The 24,673-nt window shown below is 40.3% G+C and overlaps 1 protein-coding gene across 4 annotated transcripts; it reads left to right on the forward strand.

Annotated features, from left to right (window-relative positions):
* The first annotated feature begins 192 nt into the window (after positions 1-192).
* LOC137934412 (uncharacterized) lies at positions 193-24,002 on the forward strand. 4 transcript variants are annotated; one of them, XM_068778723.1, is made up of 13 exons: positions 193-519; positions 1,156-1,320; positions 1,550-1,588; positions 1,767-1,886; positions 2,006-2,074; positions 2,150-2,246; positions 2,320-2,422; positions 7,061-7,271; positions 8,334-8,447; positions 22,276-22,407; positions 22,554-22,634; positions 22,942-23,058; positions 23,621-24,002. In XM_068778723.1, the coding sequence occupies exons 1-13, from the start codon at positions 418-420 to the stop codon at positions 23,705-23,707; spliced, it is 1,437 nt and encodes a 478-aa protein (XP_068634824.1). In that variant the 5' UTR covers positions 193-417; the 3' UTR covers positions 23,708-24,002. The 4 variants fall into 4 exon arrangements, with proteins under 4 accessions (XP_068634824.1, XP_068634820.1, XP_068634822.1 ...); XM_068778719.1 differs by having other exon boundaries at positions 1,569-1,667; XM_068778721.1 differs by having other exon boundaries at positions 1,569-1,667; positions 2,154-2,246; positions 2,352-2,422.
* Positions 24,003-24,673: the final 671 nt, after the last annotated feature.

Genomic DNA, 24,673 nt, shown 5'->3' on the forward strand with positions numbered 1-24,673 from the left:
TATTGAATGCAAAAATGTGATAGCAAAGGGTATTTGAATCTCCTTTCCAGTTTGAAAAAAAAAAAAAACCAAAAAGTTTATCAAGATTGACTAGACTTGGTCATTTATTCTAACTTATTTCGATTCTTACTAAACTATGAATCCAATAAGGGGCCGGACTGATCTAGCCAGGTTCATACGGTCGATCGGAAAGGTAGTTTTAGAAGACTGAAAGTGCCCCATCATTTGTACGGTACGGCAGACATTTTGGCACAAATTTCGTTGCCCACCTCCTCAACCCTCACGTTGCCCCCCTCTGTTTGTAGAGACTCTCCTCGCCTCGGCTTGCAGTGTGTCGGGTAACGGCGAGTCAACCACTTTTACCACGATCCAATTCTGTCCTGAATCTTGTCATTCTTTTGCTCATTCTTCGGCGCAATGTCAATAAGATCCCGGGTTGATCCAATCATTTCGTCGATCGTGTCCGTGCATCCTCATGAAATGTCTGCTTTAATCCATTCGGCTCTGTGTTTTTTCTTCGTAAGCTTCTTTGTCGTCTTACCTCACTATGAAGATTCGAACTTTTGAACATGTTATCTCTTTAGTTCTAGCTCATATATGGAGTCTCTGCTGGGGTTTGTTGTGAACATTTATCTGTCATTCTGTTTAGTGAATAACTTAAACCATGTTACATGTAGGATTTCCATGTGTTAATTTTATTCGTTAGGTATATCTTGAACTGTGTAGAACATATAGAGTGCAAGTTTGTCGAGAAGTTCACAAGGTCCAAGGCAGAGCATTTATATATTTAGTTTTTTGCTCTACTTTAGGTGAATTTGTCATTTGGGTTCCAACTAATGTCATCTTTCTTTGTCGTGCCCCTCTCAATAGATTTCCCAAGTTGGTTTGAAGCAAGATACATGCTGATGTAGCATTTAACTTGTTTTTTAGGGTCAAAGGGTCTCTATGTTTAATTTACAATTAAATTTATTGAATTTTTCTCATTAGAGGTGGAGAGAACCATGGAACTATGGTGACTATCCAACTCTCTTCTGACTCTTATTATTTCTTGAGATAGAAAAATATCTTACTTTTTGATCCATATTTATCTACATGATTGGATTATCACACGATAAGAAACTAAGTCCAGGATTCCTTATTCCATTATTTCTGCAGATTTTAAGTGCATATTTTTTAGTTCTGCCATTACGTGATGAAGGTGCAATATCTCTAGGTCTGGCCAATCTACCGGGTCTCTTCCTTGGGTCCTTGGTACTGACACTAGTTGCTGCTCCTGTCACAACTGTTGTTTTTTCTTTCCCAAACCTTTCTAAAGGAAAGGTATGAGAAACTTCTTTGTCATGTTATTTCAATTTTTAAATAATTTTCTTTAGATACCTCCTTGTGAATATGATCACTGGAACCTCTATGAATGTTGCTTGGACTTGACACATGCTAGCTATTTTTTGAGGTTAACCATCATTTATTCTTACATTTAAATTTTATGAGAAAAGTTCACATTTTGCACAGACACTGATTTTGGTGTTCATACCATTCCATTATGTGATAGGTGCTTCTTGATATTGCAGGCCTTGGTTTTGATACTCAGGTTATTTAGCATATCCCTTGTGATATTCTTCATCTTGTGGCATGCCTCTTCACATGGATCCTCATTTTTGAGTTCCAAAGTAAGGATTGGATTCATATAAAGCATTTATAAGTAGTTGATGTGTCATATTTATAACAGTTGTAGTCTCTCATGTTTGATATTATTGTGTTGTATGCAGGATGCCACTGTATATGAGGACAAAAAAGTTGAAATCAATCAAGAGAGTAGCCCCCAATCTTCTCTTTGGCATCAACATGAGTGGTTTTATGTTTCGGTCAGAGTTAGCTTGTTTCTTTGGGTATGGTCAGAAGTGATTACATTATGTGTTTTTGTCAAAAGCTTACAACAATGTTCTGTGCAAAGTTCATATGTTTAAAACTAATCCTCTGATAAAATCTTTGTTTCTGTTTTCTTGAGGTTGCACTACTTAACCTTATCACCATTTCTTCAACCTGGGCTCGTGTAATTGATGTAATGAGCAATGAGGTGTGTGTGCTACCAGTCACTGTGTTGTTAGAACTATTGGGTCCAATGGAAGTCTAAAATGTGCTTTCTGTCCAGTCAGGTTCAAGATTGTTTGGTTTTGTTGGTGCCGGTGCAACACTTGGCCAGCTTCTGGGTTCATTATTTGCAGCAGGAATGGCTTGGCTTGGACCTTGTACGCTTCCTTCTTTCCTCTATCTACAGATTTTATCTGTATTTTGTTGCTTAAAACTGAAGCTTTCTCTCAGCTTTGCTCCTTGTTGCTGCTCTGCTTATGGAGCTTGCTGCACAGTCATCAAAGGGAATAGATCAGGAGGTCCATGGTGGGTCTGAGGAATTATCTTCTGTCAAGTAAGTGCATGTCAATTCATTTGGTAGAGAAAAGTGTTTGTGGAAATAGCTATATCTAATGTATTTCATTTATACCCTTTAAATGCACGAGTCTTGTTGGTTGTTCATTTTGTGCTTATTTAGTCTCTCGTTTCGATAAATGGGTTTAGACTACAACTTGGTTTAAACCATTTTGGTTGTATTTCATTATGCATTAAGACAAATGGGTTTGGGAGTTTTCATGAGAGTTGGTGGGTTGAGAGTTCTCCAGTGGGTTCTGCATCTTTTATCTTCTCTTTTAAGTTTCAAGATCTAAAATTGAAGCTTAAATCTTGGTCGAGGACTACGTATGGCAGCACCAAGCTTTGCAAGGATGATCTATTATGCTTGTTGCAGTTGTTAGATACAATGGAGGAGGATCAACAACTTACGATGGCAGATAGATCTTTGGTGTTGTTGAATTTAGGATCCCTTGATTAGGACCTTGATCAAAGAAGAGTGTGAGAGGAGAATAGAAGAAGAAGAGAAGAGAAGAGAAGAGAGGGAAAGTGAGAACACGGCTGGAGAAGAAAAGAGGGAAAGAGGAAGAAGAGAAGAGCCTTTAGGCTTGCAAAGGGAACTTGGATGAGTTGAGAGACGGGGAGAGAACTTAATGCTCTACCCCAAGCCAAGGGCTTCTATTTATAGTTTTTGAGAGGATGTTACAATGTCTATAATGCCCTTAGGGCTATAACCTTTACATAGGAAAAAACAAAAGTAGACATGTTTCTCCTTGACTAATTCCATCCTTGTGCCATCTTTATGAGAAGTCTTCTTATTTACCATGATGCCACCTCTCTTGGATGTGTGGGCTTGAGCCCATCTTATAACACTCCCCCTGAAGCTGGGCGTGAGAAAACATCATAAATGCCTAGCTTGCTGCAAATGGTGGATATGATCTTGTGAATGATTGGCTTTGTGAGGATGTCTGCAACTTGTCCTTGTGATGAGATATGTCTGAGAGATAATATGCCTGCTTGGAATTTTTCCCATATAAAGTGGCAGTCCACCTCAATATGTTTTGTTCTTTCATGGAAGATCGGATTCGAAGTGATATGGATAACCGCTTGATTATCATAATGTAGATCCATAGGCACTCCTTTATAGAATCCCAACTTAGTAAGAAGGAATCTGATCCATAGAAGCTCACTGACTATGTATGCATAGCTTTGTATTTTGCTTCTGCACTGGACCTTGCAACCACATTCAACTTCTTGCTTCTCCATGTAACCAAGTTTCCTCCAACCAGTGTACAGTACTTAGAAGTGGACTTTCTATCATCCGGGGATCCGGCCCCAGTCTGCATTCGGGAACTCTTCTATGTTGAAGTGACTATGGTTTTTATAGAGAAACCCTCTTCCTAGAGCTCCTTTTTTCCAAAGCTTGCCAATAAGTAAGTTGTGGTTTGTGCATGTATTGACTTACCAAACTTACTGCATATGATATATCTGGTCTTGTTACAATGAAGTAAATAAGTTTAACCACAAGTCTTTGATATTTCTCGATATCCATATCTTCTCCAGACCTTGTAGATAATTTGGTATTTGAACCCGTAGGGGTATCTACCGGTCTACACCCTATCATTCTTGTTTCCTCAAGTAGATCAAAGACATATTTTCTCTGAGATAGTATGATCCCATGTTTGGATTGTAACACCTCAATACTTAGAATATATTTAAGTAGTCCAAGGTCTTTTGTTTTGAACTCTTCACATGTCTTCTCTTTGGCCTCTTGAATGCCATTTGAATCACTACCGGTTAAGACAATATCATCTACATAGACTACCACAAGTACTTTCCCTTTGGGGGTGTCTTTAATAAATACGAAGTGATCTACTAAGCATCGATGAAATCCAACCCGTATCAGTGTTTGGCTAAATTTATCAAACCATGCACTAGGAGATTGTTTCAGACCATATAGAGATTTCCTCAATCTGCATACCGATTCCCCCTCAACCACATACCTAGGTGGTTGTTGCATATATATTTCTTCGTTAATATCCCCATTCAAGAAAGCATTTTTTATATTAAGTTGATATACCGACCAAGAGGAATTAGAAGCAAGGGATAACAATATACATACTGAGTTCATTTTTTTTTTTTTTAAATGATGCTGAATTTTATTAAGACAAAAGCTCAAAAGAGCAACAAAGGGGGAAAACCTTCCCAAACAATGAGAGTTGTTGGGAAGTTCCGAATTTTGCCAATTTATTAGCCAAAGAGTTGGCTGATTTAGGAATGAGATTCCAAATGACAATGAATAGATAACACAATGTCAACAATACAATCAGTGATAGGCCAGTGGCGCCAAGGGGGAGCTATCTTTTGAACACCAACTGATGACAATCTTTGAGTCTCCTTCAATAATTAGCTTGCCATGGAGACATTCCTTGAAAATATGGAGGCCGAATAGAAGAGCACTTACTTCAGCAGTATTTGAATTAGCAATGCTCACCGGTCCAACATAAGAAGGAATAGGGTCTCCATTGTTACCTTTGAAAACACCATCTGTTCCAGCCGGCCCAGGACAACCAATAGTACTACCATCAAAATTGAGTTTGATGTAGTTGCAAGGGGGAGGATCCCAGAAGGCTATAACCGGAGTCCTGTAAGGGTCTATCATATGAATGATCAAACTCCAGTTTTCCCGAAAGGAAACACCCGATAGAGCGGCAAACTCCTTCCTAGTGTGTAACCAGTTCGAGATAACGCCCACAACATGTGAAGCCGTAGTCCGGGGTGCTAGCTTTGGAGTTGAATCTTTGGTTATTTCGCTCGTGCCATATGAACCATGGGACATGCTGAAGACATGTTGAAAGAATTAACTTGCCCAACCGAGGAAGGCGGATCACTCTAACCATCTCATAGGTGGCGAAGTACTGAGTTCAATTTGGCCACCAGAGAGAATGTTTCTTCATAATTGATTCCATAACGCTGAGTATGGCCTTTGGCAAAGAGGCGTGCCTTAAGGCAAGCAACCGATCCTTCCGGATTATGTTTAATAGTATAAACTTACTTACAACCCATGGGTTTCTTGCCTGAAGGAAGAGGAACTAGTGTCCATGTCTGATTCTCAAATAGTGCATGCATTTCTTCTTCCATTGATGCCTTCCATCCTGGATGCCTCAAAACCTCTTGATAGGATTGTGGTACAAAAATGGAAGAAATAGATGCAAGAAATTAACAATATGAAGAAGATAAACGATGGTGAGACACAAGATTGGATATTGGGTGAGAAGTAGAGGGCGTAGTACAAGTCCTGGGTTCTACCTTACCCCCGTCTGGGAAATATTCTCCCTTAGAGCCTCCCTTTGTTAGCAGCTCCATGGCTACCATATCCCCTGTCTGGGAAAGATTCTCTTGTCCGCTTGCTTGGCCCACATCTCTTGGGGCTTATGGGAAGAAAGGAATAACTGCCAGTTCCAAATTAAATTTGCTTTTGTCGACGAGGTGGCAACAAGCATCACTAGCCAGATCTCCTCTTGGATTTTTGACAGAAGGAATTCGGCCACCTTGGTAGCCTCCCCATCTGAAATAACTGGAGCCTCATTGCTTAGATGTCGGCCCCTACTCCCCATCCGGTTGTCCGTGAGTGGACACCCCCACCTCCCGGTTTCATCAAGCTCAACTTCGACCACAGCTCGCTCGGCAACCCTGGGCCAGTAGGTCTTGGCAGGATTTTTCGCAGTTCAGACGGCACCACCCTTCGCTCTTACTCAGGCCCCCTTGGTACATAGGACTCCACCACTGGGAAACTTTTGGCCCTCCGCCAAGGCTTGATTCTTTTTGCTGAGCACCTCTCCGGACTTTTTGTCATCGAAGGGGACTCCAAAGTTGTATTCTCGTGGTGTTCCCCTTGGTGCCACTGGTATGCTTTTTGTGATATTACGGATATCTCCTCTAATTTTTCTTGTACGTGGTCCCATGTGCCATGCTCTGCCAATTCTTTGGCGGATTCTCTTGCCAAGGATGGGATCCTCCTCCAATCTCTTATTGTTTCGAGATCCCCCCTTGTTGGCTTGTAGTTGCTTCTTGGTTTAATGAAAGTTCGCCATTATCAAAAAAATTAGAAAAGTACTCGTTTACTTTCATTAATTGGAAATGTATGTGTTTAAATAAAAATATATTTATTCACATATGTTTCCTCGAAGTAAATGGTTAAAAATAAAAAAAATTAAAGTATTTGGATTCATATAATTGTTTTGTTAAGCACTTTACTTATGACTACATGTTGTAACTTTGTCTAATAAATATGATCAATAAAAAAATATTACTAATCATTTCCTTAAATCATTTGTTAACATCTCTATCTTAATACATCTTGCCTAATTTTTACCATTCAAAAAGAACAATTACTTAACATTTTTTTTCCTTTCAACTTTCTAGAATAGTTTCTTATTTTTTTCTTTATTGTTTTGGAGAAGTTCCTCAAGAGTTCTGTAGCTTCTTAATTTTTTGCATTGTATATTCTTTTTCATGCTTCCCTTGTTCCTTTTCTTGTTTGGTTTCTCACTTCCGATTCCTCTTTAGTAACTATGATTAGTTAATTTAACTTTTATTTTAGATTCTCCCTTTTGAGCATATCTAACTTTATATACTTCTGTTTTTTTTTCACCTGTAGAGAAGCTGTTCTAAGTCAGCAGGTCAAAGTGAACGATGAAAGAAAGCTAGAACCTGTAGCATCTTCCTTGAAGTCATCTAGTTCTGTGCTGAAGCCTCAGCTAGGTGTCATCTTAGATGGACTTGTACTAATATTATCATCGAGATACTTGCTTTATATATCTTTGTTCCTGTGGCTGAGTGCTGTTGTTTCATCCTTCTTTTATTTCCAGGTATGTAGAATGGATTCCAACTTTTTAGCTAATTATTGTGTTCAAAGAAGCAAATGTAAAGATTTACATTAATTTTCTAAGTTTTGATTATTCCACTTGTTTTGTTTTTCCTTCTCTTGGCTGGTTTCTTCTTCTTTTTACCTTTGTTTTAATCAAATTAGTACACCTTTTGAAAAAAAATATTTGACCTTGTTTATGTGAACCAAACTACTTTTATCTGCTATGTAAATGAACTTGCAGATGTGAAATTCCCTTCAATATGTGGCAGTTGAGAATCGATTTTAGTGGATGAAGCTTAGATTCCTCTGCTTCTGTGTCCATTGCTTGCAAGGGGCAAAGGAGTTGGTCCATTATAGCAGTAAAGACACATGCATGTCTATATAGCTCAGGGCTGCTCAACAAGCTCCAGGTGCAAATGAATATCGCATTTTACATAATATCGCTCCAGGATGATAACTGAACAAAGTTCTAGTACCTGATGAGCTTACCTTCTAGTAGGTCTGCCCATTTTACCATAACAAGAGTAATAACTTGGCCAAAAAATCCATGTACAGGGAGGGTCTGTACATCATGCTGCAATAAGTTTTTCTTAAAAAAGGCATCATCGAAACAGAGTTGCCTCTAAATCAACCATACGTCTGATGGAATTCTTCTGCTCCTCAGAAGGGCAGAAAAGCTGAACCATTTGTTAGATCTTGTAGTAACTGATGATTGCAAAAGGAACAGTTTGCCACTATAGGAAGCAGGCCTATTGTGCTGTTATATGTTTCTTTTCTTTCGCTATGACTGATTTATAAATTTCCTTTTTTGATTGTAACAATTGGGTTACACTCATGTGCTTTAGATATTGCTTTAGAGGTCTTCTTTTATCTCTTATTCTAATATTTCAGTTGCAGATGATTTAGTTAATCATGTATACATGGAGATCTCCAGACTTAATTGGTTTCTACTGACTATAGTAGTCTTGAAGCAAAAAAAATTGTTTCTTAAAAATCTTCAAAGAACATAATTAAATTTATATGATTGTTTTTTGTAAGTGTTTTTTTCTTTTGACACTTGCAGAAAGTAACTATAATTGCCTCTACTGTTGCAAGCCCAGTTGACAGAAGAAGATTGTTAGCTGAAATCAATAGCTTCATAGCGCTGTTTATTCTCACTGGACAATTAACTATAACGGTACACTATTTATACAATATTATTCTCCATGCAGGTTTTGTTATTATTATTATTATTTTTTTGAAAACTTGATTTTATTGGAGAATGAATGAATGCTGTTGAACAATGTACACATGGTAATTTGATTTGTATCAAGGATAATTTAGGCATTTGTTATATTGTGTTGCCTTCTTATTTAGTGATTGGTTATGTAATTAGACATGGGTTTTTGTCTAGAAAGCGGTATAATGTCTAATAAGGATAATGGGGTATTCTTGTAATTTTGTGTTTACTTTAAGTGATATAAAAGGTGATTAGTGGTCAGCCTTTTCCTCTAATCTGATCTTCTCTTTTACAGAAAAAAACACTTTTCATTTCACATCCTCTCCCCCCCCCATCCCTACAATGAGGCATTGGAGGGTCACCCCCTCTTTAGCATAAGAATTAGCTGGCTCATTGGTGGCTATAAGACTGTGAGTCCACTTACAAACAACACCATCAACTAAATCTAGGATTTCATGAAAATAATACCAATGATGCTGGGGACGGTTGCTATTCGTGATTGACCACCCAGTAGCATTTTTAGAGTCACACCACCTTGGATATGGCCTGCAAATCTGTTCCTGTAAAACTTCAAAGCATGCCTCAATGCTTGAATCTCAGCTGAGGTAAGAGTCCGAAATTCCAAGAGGTCTTGAGAAAGAAGCTAAGATATTACCATTTGAATTTCTTTAAACGTCACCACAGCCAGAAGGACCACAGTTTCCAACAGAGGAGTTGTTGAAGTTTTACGTAATGACTCTCTCTTGGGGGGGTTCCCAATCACTAGTCTTAGATCTCATAGGCTTTGAGACATAAGCAACTAGTCTCTAGTAACTCCTTATGAGCTCCTTGAAAAGGTCAATTGTGCTCAGCCAAGTGATGATGTACTTCATGATTCTTTCCTGGACACTCTCCCAAGAAGCCGATTTGTGATTAAAACTTCTCTGGTTCTCTCTAGCCATATTCCCCAAGGAATGTGACTAGGACAAACGTTTAAGATAACTTACCCAATTCAGGTAAAGCAGTCCCCACACAATAAGGATATAGCATGGAGGATGACCGGAGAAGGTAGGTTAAGGTTGACTTTGAGGGATGATGGAGCAGGGATGGACCACACAGCAGCAGTTTGACAAGAGAAGGGATGTCTGTCGAGAAGTAGGAGTAAGGATGGACCATCGTTACCCGACAGAGGCGAAAACTGAAACCAAAGGACTCCCCTGCCGGAAAGTCGATGATACTTCAGTATGAATAGGTCACAATTTGGATATGTTCAACTAATGGCGAAAGAAGATCCTTCATCTTGGTTCTGTAGGAGATTGGCGATCTCTTAGCTCAGCAATTGCGATCAATACTTCCGAAGGAAGACACTCATGTCCACAACAAGGAGCTATGGTCTACATATTTTCAGTCTTCCATTACTGTCAGACAGAGTGCAAGATCGTGCACATGTGCAACTCAAAAATCCTGGCTTGGATATACATTTTGAGGACTTACTCTGAAGGCTTCAGTTGCACGGTCTCCTTGGAAGTGGTACTATCCCTCCTACTTGGAAAGCAGCCGGAGCCACCAGCTCAACGGAAACAAGGTATCTCACCTACCCTGACTTCAGGACTCCTTACATTGCCTCCTCCTATTGTCCATGTTACGGTCATTTACACTAGAAGGACAGCAACGGGAGTAGGACCCGAACTGATGCTTTCATTACCTGCTACCTTTATCAACAACTGTTCTCTGGACTTAGCCATCTTAAGGGATAGTAGACTGGGCAGTGACTGGATTGCAAGCAACTGGGGACTTTCGACTTCACCTTGGATTTACTTCTTAGGCCGCGGATGATGGCTAATTCGTCTGGCAAGCATGTCTGTTTGCAACACTGTATGAGATTCTGGTCCGTCTCATAGTGGTTCCCCAGTGATTCATCTGGTCTGTATCGGGAATATTTGAAAATTATAAAGCTACTGATTGAACTCTGCTAAGAAAATGTTTTCCATTCTTTGGCAGAAAAAGTTGGGGAGTTCATTGTACTAGAAGACACACTGCACCAGAGGTGCATGGATTTTAATGAGATCATGATTGACCTTACCCCAACTATCCAGCTGGTACCTGGATCAATGTCTCCATCAGTGCTGAAATTTTGTTGTTCATTTGTAGCTGAAAGTGGGACCAAGTTTAGAATAGTGCAACCAATGGAGGACGATGAAGCAAATTGATCAGGTGGTGAGTCTGCCCGGTTCCACCCAGCCGACTTGAATTGGCGATGACTCATCTCACCCGACGCTGACACATTACCTTGCTGAAACAATGGTTCTGACATTCAAAATTAACACTCAGACTTGACGGAAGTTGTGCCTGCAATGTCGCTAGGAGGAATCTCTGCACTAGCCTGTGGCTCTTTTTGCCTGTCCCCCCCTCAGCTAACAGCCCCAGTCCAACTAGACGCCAACTCCCCCTCTTCAAACAGCTATTGCCCAATATTACACCAACCCAACAATCCCAAGCCCTCAGTTAGTTGAACAATGCAATCGTGCCTACAACCGTTGTCTTGTTACCGCCTGCCTTGCACACCAATCAAAGCTCCAAATCACAGAATTCACCTCAACCAATCCACACATATGAACATGAAACAGGCGAAATCAGTATATCCCTGCCGACAAAAATAAATGCCTCCTCCCTCCTTCCCTCCCCCTGGGGTCCACACCATCTTTTCTTAGACATACACCCAGAAGATATCAAGTCCACCTCTAACTAGACCTTTGCACTTCCACATTCACCACTACCTAAACACTCCCCCATCAGAGACCTTGGATGGATCATGACCTCCTCACCTTCTAAAAGCAACTGGTCCTCCTCCCAAAACCTCTCTTCCTCAAAGAATGATCCGGACAAATGTGCCGAATTTAAGCTTTTATCTGCTACGAGCATTTGCAATGAGGACTGAGGTGAAACCAAAGCTAATAGTTTTGATTCTCTACAACAAAAGCAGATTGCTAGTGGTCTACCCTCCAGTAAAGTCACTCGGAAAACTTCAGCTTCTCAATCTGGCTCTCTTCTTGATTCCATATTGAATCAAAAAGAGCTTTATGATGAGGATACTTGGGCCAAGATGCTAGACTTTGCAGAAAAATTTCATAGATCCATGAACAAAAAAGTGTCCAATCAAGGAGTGACAAGAAAAAATGAAAGGTCATCTCCTAGAATATTAGAGGAGTTGGCAAATCCAAAAGAAGAGCTGATATCAGAGTTGTCTTGGAGAAGCTAAGGGCCCAATCGATCATCCTGCAAGAAATCGCAGCACGTGGCACATCTAAAGCTATTGTGAGGGATCTCTGCCATATCCCTCAGCCTGCCTGGATTGCTCTAGATGCAACTGGTTCGGCTGAAGGCATCCTTGTGGTTTGGGATAGAGTGGTGCTCTATCTGATCGATGGTAATCTTAATGATTTCTCTATCATCATCAAATTCATGAACAAGTCAGCAGGAGTCCCTTGGTGTCTTAGAGGAGTTTATGGTCCAAGTAGCTACAGGCACCACTCTGAGCTGTGGGAGGAGCTTGCTAATGCTCTGGATTCCTGGAATCTGTCTTGGCTTCTTGCTGGGGACTTTAATGTTATCCACTTTGCAATGAGAAGTCACCTCTTCCACTCGTATTGCTTCCTCCATGTGTGGATTTTGTGACTTTATTGGCGCATATGGTCTTGAGGAAATCCCTTTCTGTGGAAAGACCTTCACATGGAACATCATGCAAAGAACGCCTATCCTTTCCTTGTTTGATCGCTTTCTTGCATCTAAGTCTTGGCTCCAGATTTATGTGGATTATTCTGCCGCAACACTTGGAAAGCCCGTTTGAGACTAGTGGCTCTTCCTTCAAACAAAATCCAGTTCTTGGGGTCATAAACCACTCCATTTTGAGAATTACTGATTAGACGATAAAGGCTGCTTTCGTCTTATGGAGTCTTGGTGGAAAGACATTGAGATAACTGGTCCCACTAGGGGTATTGTTGCTCTGAAGCTTAAGCACTTAAAAGCTAAACTCAGATAGTGGCCCAATACCAGATGTGCCTGTCTTGGCTCAGGCTGAAGCTCTGCGGCTGCAACTTGATGGTCTGAACCACCTTGAAGAAGGTCGACCCCTCACTTCCTTCGATTTTTTTTTTTTAAAATGTCTCTTCAAAATTTGCTTAATTCATGACTGGATTAAATGGAAGCAAAGAGCCCGATACAAATGGTTGAAAGAAGGGGATGCCAATATGCCAATACCCAATTTCTTTTAGTCCATTGCTTCTGCTTGACATCAATCTAACATAATCAACTCGCTTTGGAGACGATCCAACTTCTAATAGATCGACGATAACTATGAAGTTTAAGCTTCTTTATAGATCTCTACAAGGAGGAATGCCTGAAGTTGCCTTATCATCAAGGCCTTTCACTCTTAAAATTGTCCAACTCCAAACGTTTGGCTCGAGAACAACCATTCTCCAAGAAGAAAATTGAAGTAGCTGTCACCACAATGCCTTTAGACAAGCTACCCAATTCAGACGGGTTCAACGGGAAATTCTGTAGAGCGGCTTGCAGTTTTATTGCAGAGGATGTGGAAAAGATGATGGCTGACTTTTACACCTGTTACAAGGTGGGACCAAACCCACCATGGCGACACGAGCTGGCATGATGAGTCACCACATGAGGTGGCATGATGAGTCATCACACGAGCTGGAATCCTTATCACATGAGTTGGAAGATTTGGCAATCTTCCTTGATTAATGTAATTGATTTATCTTCCCTTGATTTATGTGGATTTGGATAATTATGATTGATGTAATTAGGGATATTAGGGATCCTAACTTATCTTTGAAGTTTCCCTTAATATGTAATGGAAATAGTATGAATAGGGGTCTTGGTTGAAGGGTTCAATCAAGCTCTCCACGTCTCAACTCATGGAAGAATCTCTCTCTAGCCTAAAGTTTTTTTCTCTCTTTTCTCTTCTCTCCTCTCTACCCGAGCTCTCTCTCTCTCTCTTTGCTCTTTTTCTTCTCCCTCTCTCATCTTGCTCGAGGTTTCTATCATGGGGTCCTAAATTTAACAACACCAATGGAACCACCTTCATTGCTCTCCTGCCCAAGATGGAAAACGTTGAGTGTGATTGACTTCCGATCCATCAGCCTCACTACCAGTCCTTACAAGATTGTCTCTCACATTTAGTGAATAGTCTTAAAACCATTTTGCCTAGCATCATAAGCAAAGAGCAAAGCTCCATAAAAGGGCCGGGTAATCCTTGATGCAGCAATGGAAGTGCATGAGGTAATTTGACTGTTTCAACAGGTGCAAGAAGCCACATATCATGTTAGAATTTGGAAAAGCTTTTGATCACGTCACCTGACAGTACTTGGATGCTATGTTGGAAGCTATGGGATTTGGAGACAAATGGAGGGGTTGGGTGCAAAGCTATATCTCCTGAACAAAGTACTCTATCCTTCTCAACAACAACATGTGTGGATACTTTGGTAGCACCAAAGGTCTCAGACAGGGGGACCCTATTTCCCTCATGTTCTATAGTCATTGAAGGTCTCACGGGTCTTTTTTGATTAGCCAGAGAGCTCGACTGTGGTTGATTGGATAACCCCATTGTCTAGCTTGTAGATGAGGGGTGTATGTAGCAAATTGGGCCCATCAAGGCTCTTCTTCATATATTTGCGATCATGTTGGGGCAAAAAAGTAAATTGGTACAAGACAACATTATACGAATCCAACATGGATCATTCTTCTCTGGTGCACTTGGCTTCTCTTTTGGGCTGCTGTCCTAGAGGTTTTTCAGGAACTTATTTAGGGCTTCCTCTATTTGTGGGTTGTCTTGATAGAAATCTATGGAATTCCGTCATTGAGAAGCTCACTATGTGCCTCTCAACTTTGAAGGGGAGGCTACTCTGGAAGGGTGGCAGACGTATATTGATCAAGTTTTACCTTTTCAGCATACCCTCCTACTTTCTCTCCTTCATTGTCCAGCTGTGGTCGAGAAACGCATTGAAAGAATTATGCGGAATTTCTTAGGAGAGGGACTGCTGAGGGATTCAAGCGTCATTTGGTAAACTGGGCCGAGGTTTGCCAGCCTAAGAAGAATGGTGGTTTGGGCATAAAAAAACTTTGTCATACAAACCGGACGCTCCTCGCTAAGTGGTGTTGGATGTTGAACACTTGTCAGAATCTTCTTTGGGTCAATCTGGTAGCTCAGAAAATGGGGCATATAGATGACATTTGGTTATTTGCATGGTGTGGTAAGAGTGTGTGTGTGTGCGGGTGCTCAGTGAACCTTTGAAGAGCACCTCCTCTTGGTCCTATAATGTGGGAAAAAATCAGAGTACTCTGCTGGCTAGCTTCATCACAAACGACAATCTGCAGAATATAAATTAGAGTTCCTACTTCCGGAGAGTGCTAAATGATGCCGAAGCCGTTGATTTCAGTGAGCTTACTCTCCTCCTTGATCAATATTACATCAAACAATCCAGTGTTGATAGGATGATTTGGTCCTTGATCCAGATGGAAATTCTCTGTAGCTTCTTGTTATAATCTGTTATCATTGCCTGACAGCATGACTCATTTAGCCGCTACTGCTTGGACCCTCTCTGTCCCTCCAAAATTCCAATTCTTCCTTTGGAGTGTGTTATACGAGAAGATTTTAACTAAAGCCAACATTATCCGCTGGGGTCCCTCATTCCTTATCTGACATGCCTATTGTGGCCATACAGAGGAAATGATCGATCACTTACTCATCCAATGCAGATTTTCTTGGTGAATTTGTCAGTTTCTTCTTCAAGTTCTTTAATATCTCTCTTTGTGTCACCTGCTCCCTTGGTGGCCTAATCAGCATGGATCTTTCTTTTCCCTTCTCTGGAAAAAACAATGTTCAAGGCTTGCCTTGCTTTCATCTCTTGGGGCATTTGGTATGAGAGGAACCAGTTGTAATTTCATCAAGTTTCTTTCCTCTTGGAGTATGGTGATTAACCGACTTTCAACCTTATTATCTCCTGGTTAGTCTTGCTGGAGTTTTTTGAAGACATTCGCTGCAATTACCTCAGAAGTAACTGGGTGTAGGTTGCTGCCCTCTCTCTGCCTGTGAAATCCCCTCTCCTGGTTGTTTGCGTTCCTCTTGAGTTGGGCTGCATCAAGCTCAACTTTGATGGCTCCTAGCTTAGTAACCCAACATCTTTGGTTTTGGAGGAGTTTCCAAGAATGCCCTGGGGTAGAATGATAGTGACCGTGCCAGCATCCTTGGTATCTTTGATTCAACCTCTGTGGAGCTTTAGATGCTCTAACATGGCTTGCTGGTATGGTTATAAATAGGTAACAGGCGGAATGGGTAATTGGTATTGTTATTTTCAGGATTCCATGGTGTTAATGTCTTCAAGTTAAAGTGGCTCTGTCTCTGTCTCTGTCTCCTCCGCTTATCTTGCTATACGAGGAGGGATCACTCGTGGTCCCAAGCATGCAATAGAATTCACATGGCGTCTTAGCACCCCCCCCCCCCCCCCCCACCCCAAAAAAAAAAAAAAAAAAAAAAAAAAATTCTTCATGTGGAGTGCATGCCGCAACAAGATTCTCTCTGCTGACAGCCTTAGAATTCGTGGCCAACTTGGAGTTGACCCCATTTGCCCTTTTTGCCATGCAAATGAAGAAACTGTTAGCCACCTGTTTCTTTTGTGCCCTTTCTCTTGGGGGATTTGGACGTCAACTCTTAGCAAAATTGGGCTGCCACCTGAGGAATGCTTGCTGGGACTCCTATCCCTGGTCTTGGACAATTGATGATCTCTGCTTTATTCGCATTCATCCCCTGGGGTCTCTGGCTGGAGCGTAATCAAAGCAGATTCAATGCCAATTCAGCACTCAAGATAGTCATTGAAACCATCTCAGGTAATATTGCTACTTGGCTTCACTCTAGAAAGGCCTTCTCCACTTTCTCGGGATCATCCATCAGAAATAATTAGAGAAGCCTAGCCCAACTCCACATCTCTTCGAAGCCCCCTGTCATCTGCGAATGGACCCCGCCTCCTACTGGAGTCCTAGCTTAGCCAGTTTTGGTGGCGTGATTCGTGATTCTTTTGGGAACCAGATTGTCTCCTTCTCCGGGCCTCTCAGTATTGCAGACTCCACGACGGCTGAGCTTCAAAGTCTTCTTAATGGGCTTCGTGTTTTTCGCGATCATTGGTCCAGACCGATCTTGATTGAGGGAGATTCTAAGGTGGTGATCGGTTGGTGCGAGAATGCCTCTTCACCTCCGTGGCGTCATTGGGATGCCTTTTTTGAAATTCTGGATATTGTCAATCTTTTTGATTGTTTCTGGTCTCTCATTCCGAGATCAGCGAATTCTGTGGCTGACGCTTTAGCCAAGCAAGGAGCCTCCTTGCAATTTCTTGTTGTCAGGAGTTAACTCCTTTTCGTTCTCTTAATAAATTCACATTCCATAAAAAATAATGTCTTCAAGTTAAAGTGGTGAAAGAAGGAAGGAAGAAGGAAGAAGGAAGAAGAGAAGAGAAAAGGAGAAGGAGAAGAGAAGAGAAAAGGAGAAGGAGAGAAGAGAAGTCGACAGCTGGGTTAGGAAAAGAGAGGTGGAGAGAAAATGTTGACAAGAGAGGAGGATTAGGGTTGTGAGCTTAGATGCCCTAATCCTCTCTCTTAAGCTTTATTTATAGATCCAAAAATTTCACAATTACAAGCATACCTGTCACCCTAGTAGGTGTAAATAAAAAACAAAAGATCGTAGGCTTATTACATCAATGACACTCAAGTTTGATCATATCTTCTAACACTTCCTCTCAAGTTGGTGGCGAGAAGACATCATATATCCCCAGCTTGGTGCGTACAGTGGAGAGAACTTTTGAGCTAATTAGTTTTGTGAGTATATTAGCAAGTTGTCTCTGAGATGAGATATGTTTGAGACATATAATGCCCGCTTGCAGCTTCTCTCTAGCAAAATGACAGTCAACTTCGATATGATTAGTTCTCTCATGAAAGACCGAGTTGGAGGCAATGTGGATTGCAACTTTATTATCAAGTGAAGTTCCATCATGCTACCTTTGTTGATTCCCAACTCTGTTAGGAGGGATTTAATCCATTGAAGCTCGCTTACTACATGTGGCATAGCTCTATATTCTGCTTCGGCACTGAATCTTGCAACTACATTTTACTTTTTCCTCTTTTATGTAATAAGGTTGCCTCCAACTAGAGTACAATACCTTGAGGTGAATTTTCTATCATCTAGAGATCCAAACCCAATCTGCATCCGTAAAACTTCCAATTTCGAGATGACCATGGGACTTATATAAAAGCCCTTATCCTGGAGCCTTTTTCAAGTATATGAAGATTCTCTTCAATGCCTGCCAATGAGAAATCTGAGGTTTGTGCATGTATTGACTGACAAGACTAACTGCAAAGGAGATATCTGGTCTGGTCACAATAAGATAAATCAACTTCCCAACCAGCCTTTGGTACTTGCCCATTTCAACATCTTCTCCAGAACCGGCACATAGTTTTGCATTTGTATCCATAGGGGTGTCAACGGGATACATCCCATTATTTCTGTGTCTTTGAGCAAGTCAAGTACATATTTCCTTTGTGATAGAATAATGCCATGCCTGGATTGAAGGATTTCAATACCAAGGAAGTACTTGAGGAGTTCCAAGTCCTTTGTCTTGCTTTCACTACATATCTTTTGTTTGGCTTGACTAATGTTGTCGGTATCACTACTTGTCAAAATAATATCATCCACATACACAAAGTAGTACCACACCTTTATTAGTGTACTTGGCAAATACAAAATGGTCCACAGGGCACCTTGTAAACCCAAACCAAAGCATAACTTGACTAAACTTGTCAAACCAAGCTTGTGGAAATTGCTTTAGAGCATATGAAGATTTCTGTAGGCGGCATAGCAATTCTCCCTTTACCACATATCCAGGTGGTTGCCTCATATAAATTTTTTCCTTAATATTGCTATTGTGAAAAATATTATTCACATCGAGCTGAAAAAAAAATCAAAGAAAGTTAGTAGTAAGAGATAATAAAAGATGTACCAAGTATAACTTGGCGACAGGTGAAAACGTTTCCTCTCTCTTCTATGAAGGTTGTCTGAAGTAAAAATCTGTTATTTGATGGCTGATCACACGAAAAATTTGATTTTGCTTGGCATTGAGAGTTTCCAAGCCAGATTCACCTTGTGCTCATGAATACTGTAGTCTTGCTTTCTGATATGAGAGTAAGACGAAGTGACAGTGAATCGGCCATTATTACTGGGCTTCCAAATCAGCTTATCATTTGACCACTCCCAGATAATAGTATTGCTGAGTCTGGTAAGGAGAGAGCAAAAAGCCAACGATTCCTCATCATTTAATCCCCGGTGGAACGGGAGACTCCACGAGTGATCACTCCATGAATCAGCCACAGAGTAAGAGGGGTCGCTTGCCACCCTATGCAGCCCCGGGAAGTCCTCCGAGAGGGATCGGGGGCCACACCATTTGTCCGACCAGAAGAGAAGGGTCCTTCCATTGCCCGCGTGAAACGAGGTAGCATATCTGAATACTGGAAGGTGCTTGAAAATTGATTTCCATATCGGGGATAGGAGGTGAGCGACACCACCCTCTCTCTACTAGGCACCCGAAAATTGAAGGTAGAATTTCACCATATTCCTCCATAAACCGTTATGCTTGTTGTTGACTTTCCAAATCCATTTGAGCATAAGAGCTTTGTTCATTTCTCTTATAGGCCGGATGCCCAATCCTCCTCTATTATGAGGCATGCAAATATCCTTCCAAATAACCAAATGGTATTTGAAGGTGTCTTCTGAACCTCTCCATAGAAATCGTCGACGTATGGCATCAATTTTGGAGCAAACGGAGGCTGGACAATGCTTGAATGATAACAGATAATTTTGCAACCCAGCCAGAGAAGACTTGAGGAGAGTGAGACGTCCCGCTGTTGATAAGAGTTTACCCCTCAAAGTGGCTAGCCTTTTTTCAAATTTCTCAATGAGGGGGGATCATAGTGACGCCAAAGGCTGAGAATCAAAAAGTGGGAGCCCTAGATATGTAGCTGACATATTTCCCATAGAGCATCCTAGGTAGTCTACCATATCCCGAAGCCCAGCTGGATCAATGTGATAGCCAAGAAGAATGGTTTTTCCCCAGTTTATGTTCTGACTGGAAGCCAATTCAAATAATCCCAATACGACACACAATTTTCTGATCTGATCCATAGTACCAACCCCGAAACAAATAGTATCATCCGCAAACTGGAGAATCTGAATATCAAAGGCTGTGCAATTTGTCGTGGGTAGGAGCTATCCCATGTTCTTGGCCGAGTAGATCAAGGACGATAGATATTCTGCCACCACGTTGAATAGCAAGGGAGAGGGGGTCTCCCTGACTGTTTCTCCCCTGGTTTCCTTAAAATACTCACAAATTGTTCCGTTGAGAAGGACGGAGTAACTTGCAGAGGAGATGCAACTCTAGATCCAGAAGCACCATTTTTTCCCGAATCCCATCTTCCCAGGAGGGTGTCCAGAAACTTCCAGTTAACTCTGTCAAATGCCTTTTTGAAGTCAAGCTTGAGGATAAATCTGGGGAGTTTTCGGACTTTGAAATGATGACTAAGTTCATGACATGCCATAGCTGAATCAAATATATTTCTTCCGTTAATAAAAACACTTTGGCTATGGTGAATGGCAATAAGGAGGACTGCCCTGAGTTGACTAGCAAGGAAGCGCGCAATCACCTTAAATGCACTGGTGATGAGATTGATCGGCCGGAAGTCGGATGGGAGCTCTGCCCCATCTTTTTTAGGGATGAGGGCGATGAAAGAGGCTCCAATACTCTTATATCTGATGCCATGTTGATAAAAGGAGCAGGCCATGCCAGAAATGTCGTCTCTGATGATGGGCCAGCAACGACGATAAAATTCCCCGTTGAATCCATCCGGGCCCGGAGCACGATCCAGAGGAAGACCAAGGGCTGCAATTTCAATTTCCCGACTAGAAAAGGGTAGCTCGATGAGACTAGTTGCTGCTGATGGAATAACCTAGAGGTCATTTTGGCCGGTGATCAGAGTATAAATCTGCAAAAAAAATTACTAGTGAGTCGGAAATAAGGGCTCGGTCCGAGGTGGTCCCCCCGTTGACGCTAAGCATGGCAATGCGGTTGGCCCTTCTTCGTGCAGAAGCGACTGCATGGAAGAATTTAGTATTAGCATCCCCATTGGAGAGCCATTTGGACCTTGCATGTTGCTTCCAGTGCACTAACTCGCTGTGGGCGAATGACTGCAATTGCCCTTGGTGTCTTTCCATCAGCACTCCAATAATTACCTGAAGTCTTTCATCACTAACCAAGAGTTTCAAACCCGAAATGTCTTCTCCCATAGTTTCTTGATTTGGTGTTAAGTAGAAAAGGACGTTGGTCAGAAACATTCTTTCAAGCATTGAGCTGGATGCCTCGCTTTGAAATTTGGATCTGGATTTACCTATTGCCCTTTGTAAAGAAGAAAGATCCTCTATCAAAGATCCTTTCTGTGAATATGTTATTTTTGATTATTGATCTCCTTTTCATTCTTTTGCTATTTGTCTTTTGTGTCCACTCATTGATCAGTGCAGGAAGCTTTAAGTAGTAAAGAGTGGAGGGCAACAATGCATGAGGTATTGAAGGCGTTGATTTCTAGACAGTATTGGAAACTTTGTACTCCTCTAGAACATGCCATAGTTGTGGGTTTTAGATGGGTCTTTACAATGAAGCATAATCCTGACTGATATATTGAAAAGTCTAGAGCTACCCAGGATTTAAGTGGCTATCAATTTTAATAATGTACATGACGGTGATACTGTAATTTTGTATCAAGGGTAGTTTATGTATTTACTATAGTTTTGTATCAACGGATTTTCGTTTGTTTACTAAACAGAAAGGAAAAATGGAATAAAAAATCTTAACCAGATTATGTAATCTGCTAGTTTTACCCTCTTATCGTTTACCATTAATTAAATGGAATTGAATTGGGTAATAGCTAAATATCAGTAACAGTTTAATTGTAAGGGTGCAAAATTAGTTTTCTCTATATTAAAGTTAACTTAGAAGAAGCTGCTTTAATTTTCCTTAAGAAATGAAGAAGATTAATCTTCTTATAATTTTTTTTAAAAGATCATGTATTTTTTATTTAAGGACCTTGTTATGCATATGCTGTTATATGACCTTCTTACAGGTCTTTAGGTATTATAAAGTGATGCCATATTTTCTTTTGAAATTTTAAGCATTTTTATTTTATTAACTTTTATAAAATTTCCTTTTATTTACCAGTTTACCTGTTTATCTGAAAAGTAATGGGGTAAATAAATGGAAGTGGAATGCTCTTATTTATAATTGGTTGAAACAGAAATGTAATGACAAAAATGTATATGGAATAGCTTATTCTGTTTCCGCTGTATATCATTTACACCCTTAATTGGTGTTGTCATGAGGTATACTTGTATGTGACTAGAAAGCAGTATATTGTGTAATAAGGGGAAGGTGCACAGTTAATGATTAGGGGTGGACCTTTTCCCCTATTCTGATCCTCCATTATTATGCAACAACTCTCCTTTTCTTCTTTTCTCTTTCTCTCTTTCTTTGGATTTCTCTTTATTTCTATTTCCTTAATCTACATATTCTACGAGTATACAAATGCACTTTCCATTAATGAGGTTGTGTAGAAAAAATAATATTATTCTATTTGGATGTATTCAAATCTTGATTATCCTGTGTTCCAAAAAAAAATAATCTTGATTATCCATTTTAATGTAGTGCAGGGACGAATTCTTACATTTGCTGGTGTTACTACAGCTATTTGTTCAGCCCCATTTGTTGCCCTTTTGAATATGGTTGCCCTTGCATCATGGCCCACGTGGACAGTAGTTGCTATATCAGAGACCCTGCGAAAGGTTTGCCTGTTTGTCTTTTATGCATTCTAATATTGAGAGTAATGGTTCAGGAAATTTCTCCATATGATAACTTTTCTTGAGGTGCAAGGGTGGAGCTGCTATGAAAAGTTCTAGCCCTTGATAATGATGTATCCGTTGCTTTACAGGTAGTCACTTATGTAGTTACACGACCCGGAAGAGAACTCCTCTTCACTGTTGTCACAGAGGATGAGAAGTACAAGGCAAAGGTAGCATTTTCAACATGTTTCTCTAAAATGGAAGGAGAAAAACCATTTCTGCACCTCTCATGTGGCTATTTGTGCCCAATTTGGATGCCTTTTGTGAAGTACATGAGTGTTCTGCTACAAGCGGTATTGAATCATTGCATCAGCTGATAACATCTTTCATCCTTGGGAAGAATATGATGATCAAACAGTCATGATTCAAAATAAGTTGATAATTAAAGTTGTTTTTCTTCTTCTAGGCAACACCAGTAGGAATAACATAGTGTGTGAATTTTTTATGATTAATTCTAGGGTAATATTTTTTGTGCAGGTATGTATAGATGTAATTGTGCAGAGACTCGGAGATGCAACAGCAGCAGGGCTTTACAAGCTACTTTTCAGCACCCTTGACAAGAGGACTTCAACTTCCTGTCTCTATGTGTTGCCTGTGCGTAAATTATCTTTCCCTTGTTAGATTAATATAGTAACCACATGAAGGTTCCCTTTATCGTATTGAAAAATGGCAAACTTTTTCGATGATAGGATGGAGAGCGAGAAGAGATGTACAAAGGGTCCAACGAAAAGCAAATAAAACAAATCACCTGAGGGCCAAAAAAAAAAAAAAAAAAAAAAAAACACCCTGCAAGGAATAGAAAAGTACCGAGTACCAAAAGACTTGGCCTGTGAGAAAGTTAAGGAATCTCCATTAAAATTTTAAGGTATTATTAGAAAATTTTATAAGGAAAACATATGAGGATTACTGGAATAGGCTGAAGTACATTTAATTAAATTATGAATTTTTGGCATGTATATAGAACCGTTGATTATCTACTTACTCTTGATTAATGCGGCCTACCATGTTCAGTAGACCCTACAAGGAGATTCTTGATCAAATATAGGGAGCTGCCACTCAGTGGCATGACTGAAATCAAGCTTTATTTCTGCCTATGTATTCAATTTACTTGTGAGGATATTCTGTAAGATGTTAAAGTGGTTTTATTATTTTACAGGTGTGCTTCTTTTGGATAGTCACAGCATTCCATTTGGGTAGACAACAAGAGCAACTTGCAAAGTTTCAGAGGGTTCCCACATCATAGGTTGCTATGATAATTGCTACGAGGTCACTTTCTGACTTTTTGTACAAATGGGCTCTTACTTGTTGATATATACTTCTATAAATACTTTCTTTTTCATACATATCGGAGATCATGTAAACTGACAGGCCATGTTATAGCGAGCAATTCAAGCTGTTGGTAATTGCTGTGATGACTTTATGTGCGTCAGGTAGAGAGTGTCATGAACTTGAATGGATTTAGTTTCTAGATCAATGCATGGCCAGTGTTTCATGGCACATTGGTTTGAAACAATGAAGAATGAATTTGAAAGCATTCATTATGGGTAACCTAGAGTTCAGAAAACAGCCTGAGAACGGCAATTTGAACTTAAAACTGAGTGGTGAAATTTGAAGAGCAGAAAGTAGAATTTCTGCAACTATGACTAAAAAGGGCAAACAGAGACAAGAGAGAGACAACTGTACTTAATGAGGGAAAAAGCTTTAAATTTTATTCAATATACAAAAAATGTCTTGCTTCTTTAGCTATGGGGCCTTTTATTTGCTCTTAAAACTGCCCAATATGTATATGAAACTCTTGTGCTGTCTTGTCATGTCTTGGTCAAGCAACAAGGTTTTTATTTCTCACTGTAGAAGGGGAATGATATTTTCTAGAGTTAGACTTGTATAGTTCCATATAAAGATCAATGTAATAGATATCATATACATACATATACCCTTGTTGGTTACCTAAGAAGGTCCTTATTTTCCCTGCAGATGAGCTATGATATAACCAAAGTTGGACATGATGAGTCCACATTTATAGTATTGTCTACTTTCATATCCATTTGATGGTGTCATGAAAGAGGTAAAGATTCGCCATTTGGTATCCGAAGCAAAGTCTACATCATCTTGCTTATGTCCTAACAAGGTTCATATAATCCTCTTCTAGTTACCCACCCGAGGCCTAGACTCCCCACTAACTCCTTATTGCAGATGGGGTACAATTATC

The sequence above is a fragment of the Aristolochia californica genome, unplaced genomic scaffold (assembly GCF_029961685.1).
Source record: "Aristolochia californica isolate CCGP_79_NKW_82.1479 unplaced genomic scaffold, dmAriCali1.0.hap1 SCAF_6, whole genome shotgun sequence".
Classification (NCBI taxonomy): Eukaryota; Viridiplantae; Streptophyta; class Magnoliopsida; order Piperales; family Aristolochiaceae; genus Aristolochia; species Aristolochia californica.

What these genes read in the sequence shown, in the direction of transcription:
- LOC137934412 (XM_068778719.1), top strand. Translation starts at nt 418, where the DNA reads ATGTCAATAAGATCCCGGGTTGATCCAATCATTTCGTCGATCGTGTCC. An exon ending in CAAACCTTTCTAAAGGAAAG is followed by an intron (nt 1,321 to 1,568) that starts GTATGAGAAACT and finishes TTGATATTGCAG; the next exon opens with GCCTTGGTTTTGATACTCAG. An exon ending in CATCCTTCTTTTATTTCCAG is followed by an intron (nt 7,272 to 8,333) that starts GTATGTAGAATG and finishes TGACACTTGCAG; the next exon opens with AAAGTAACTATAATTGCCTC.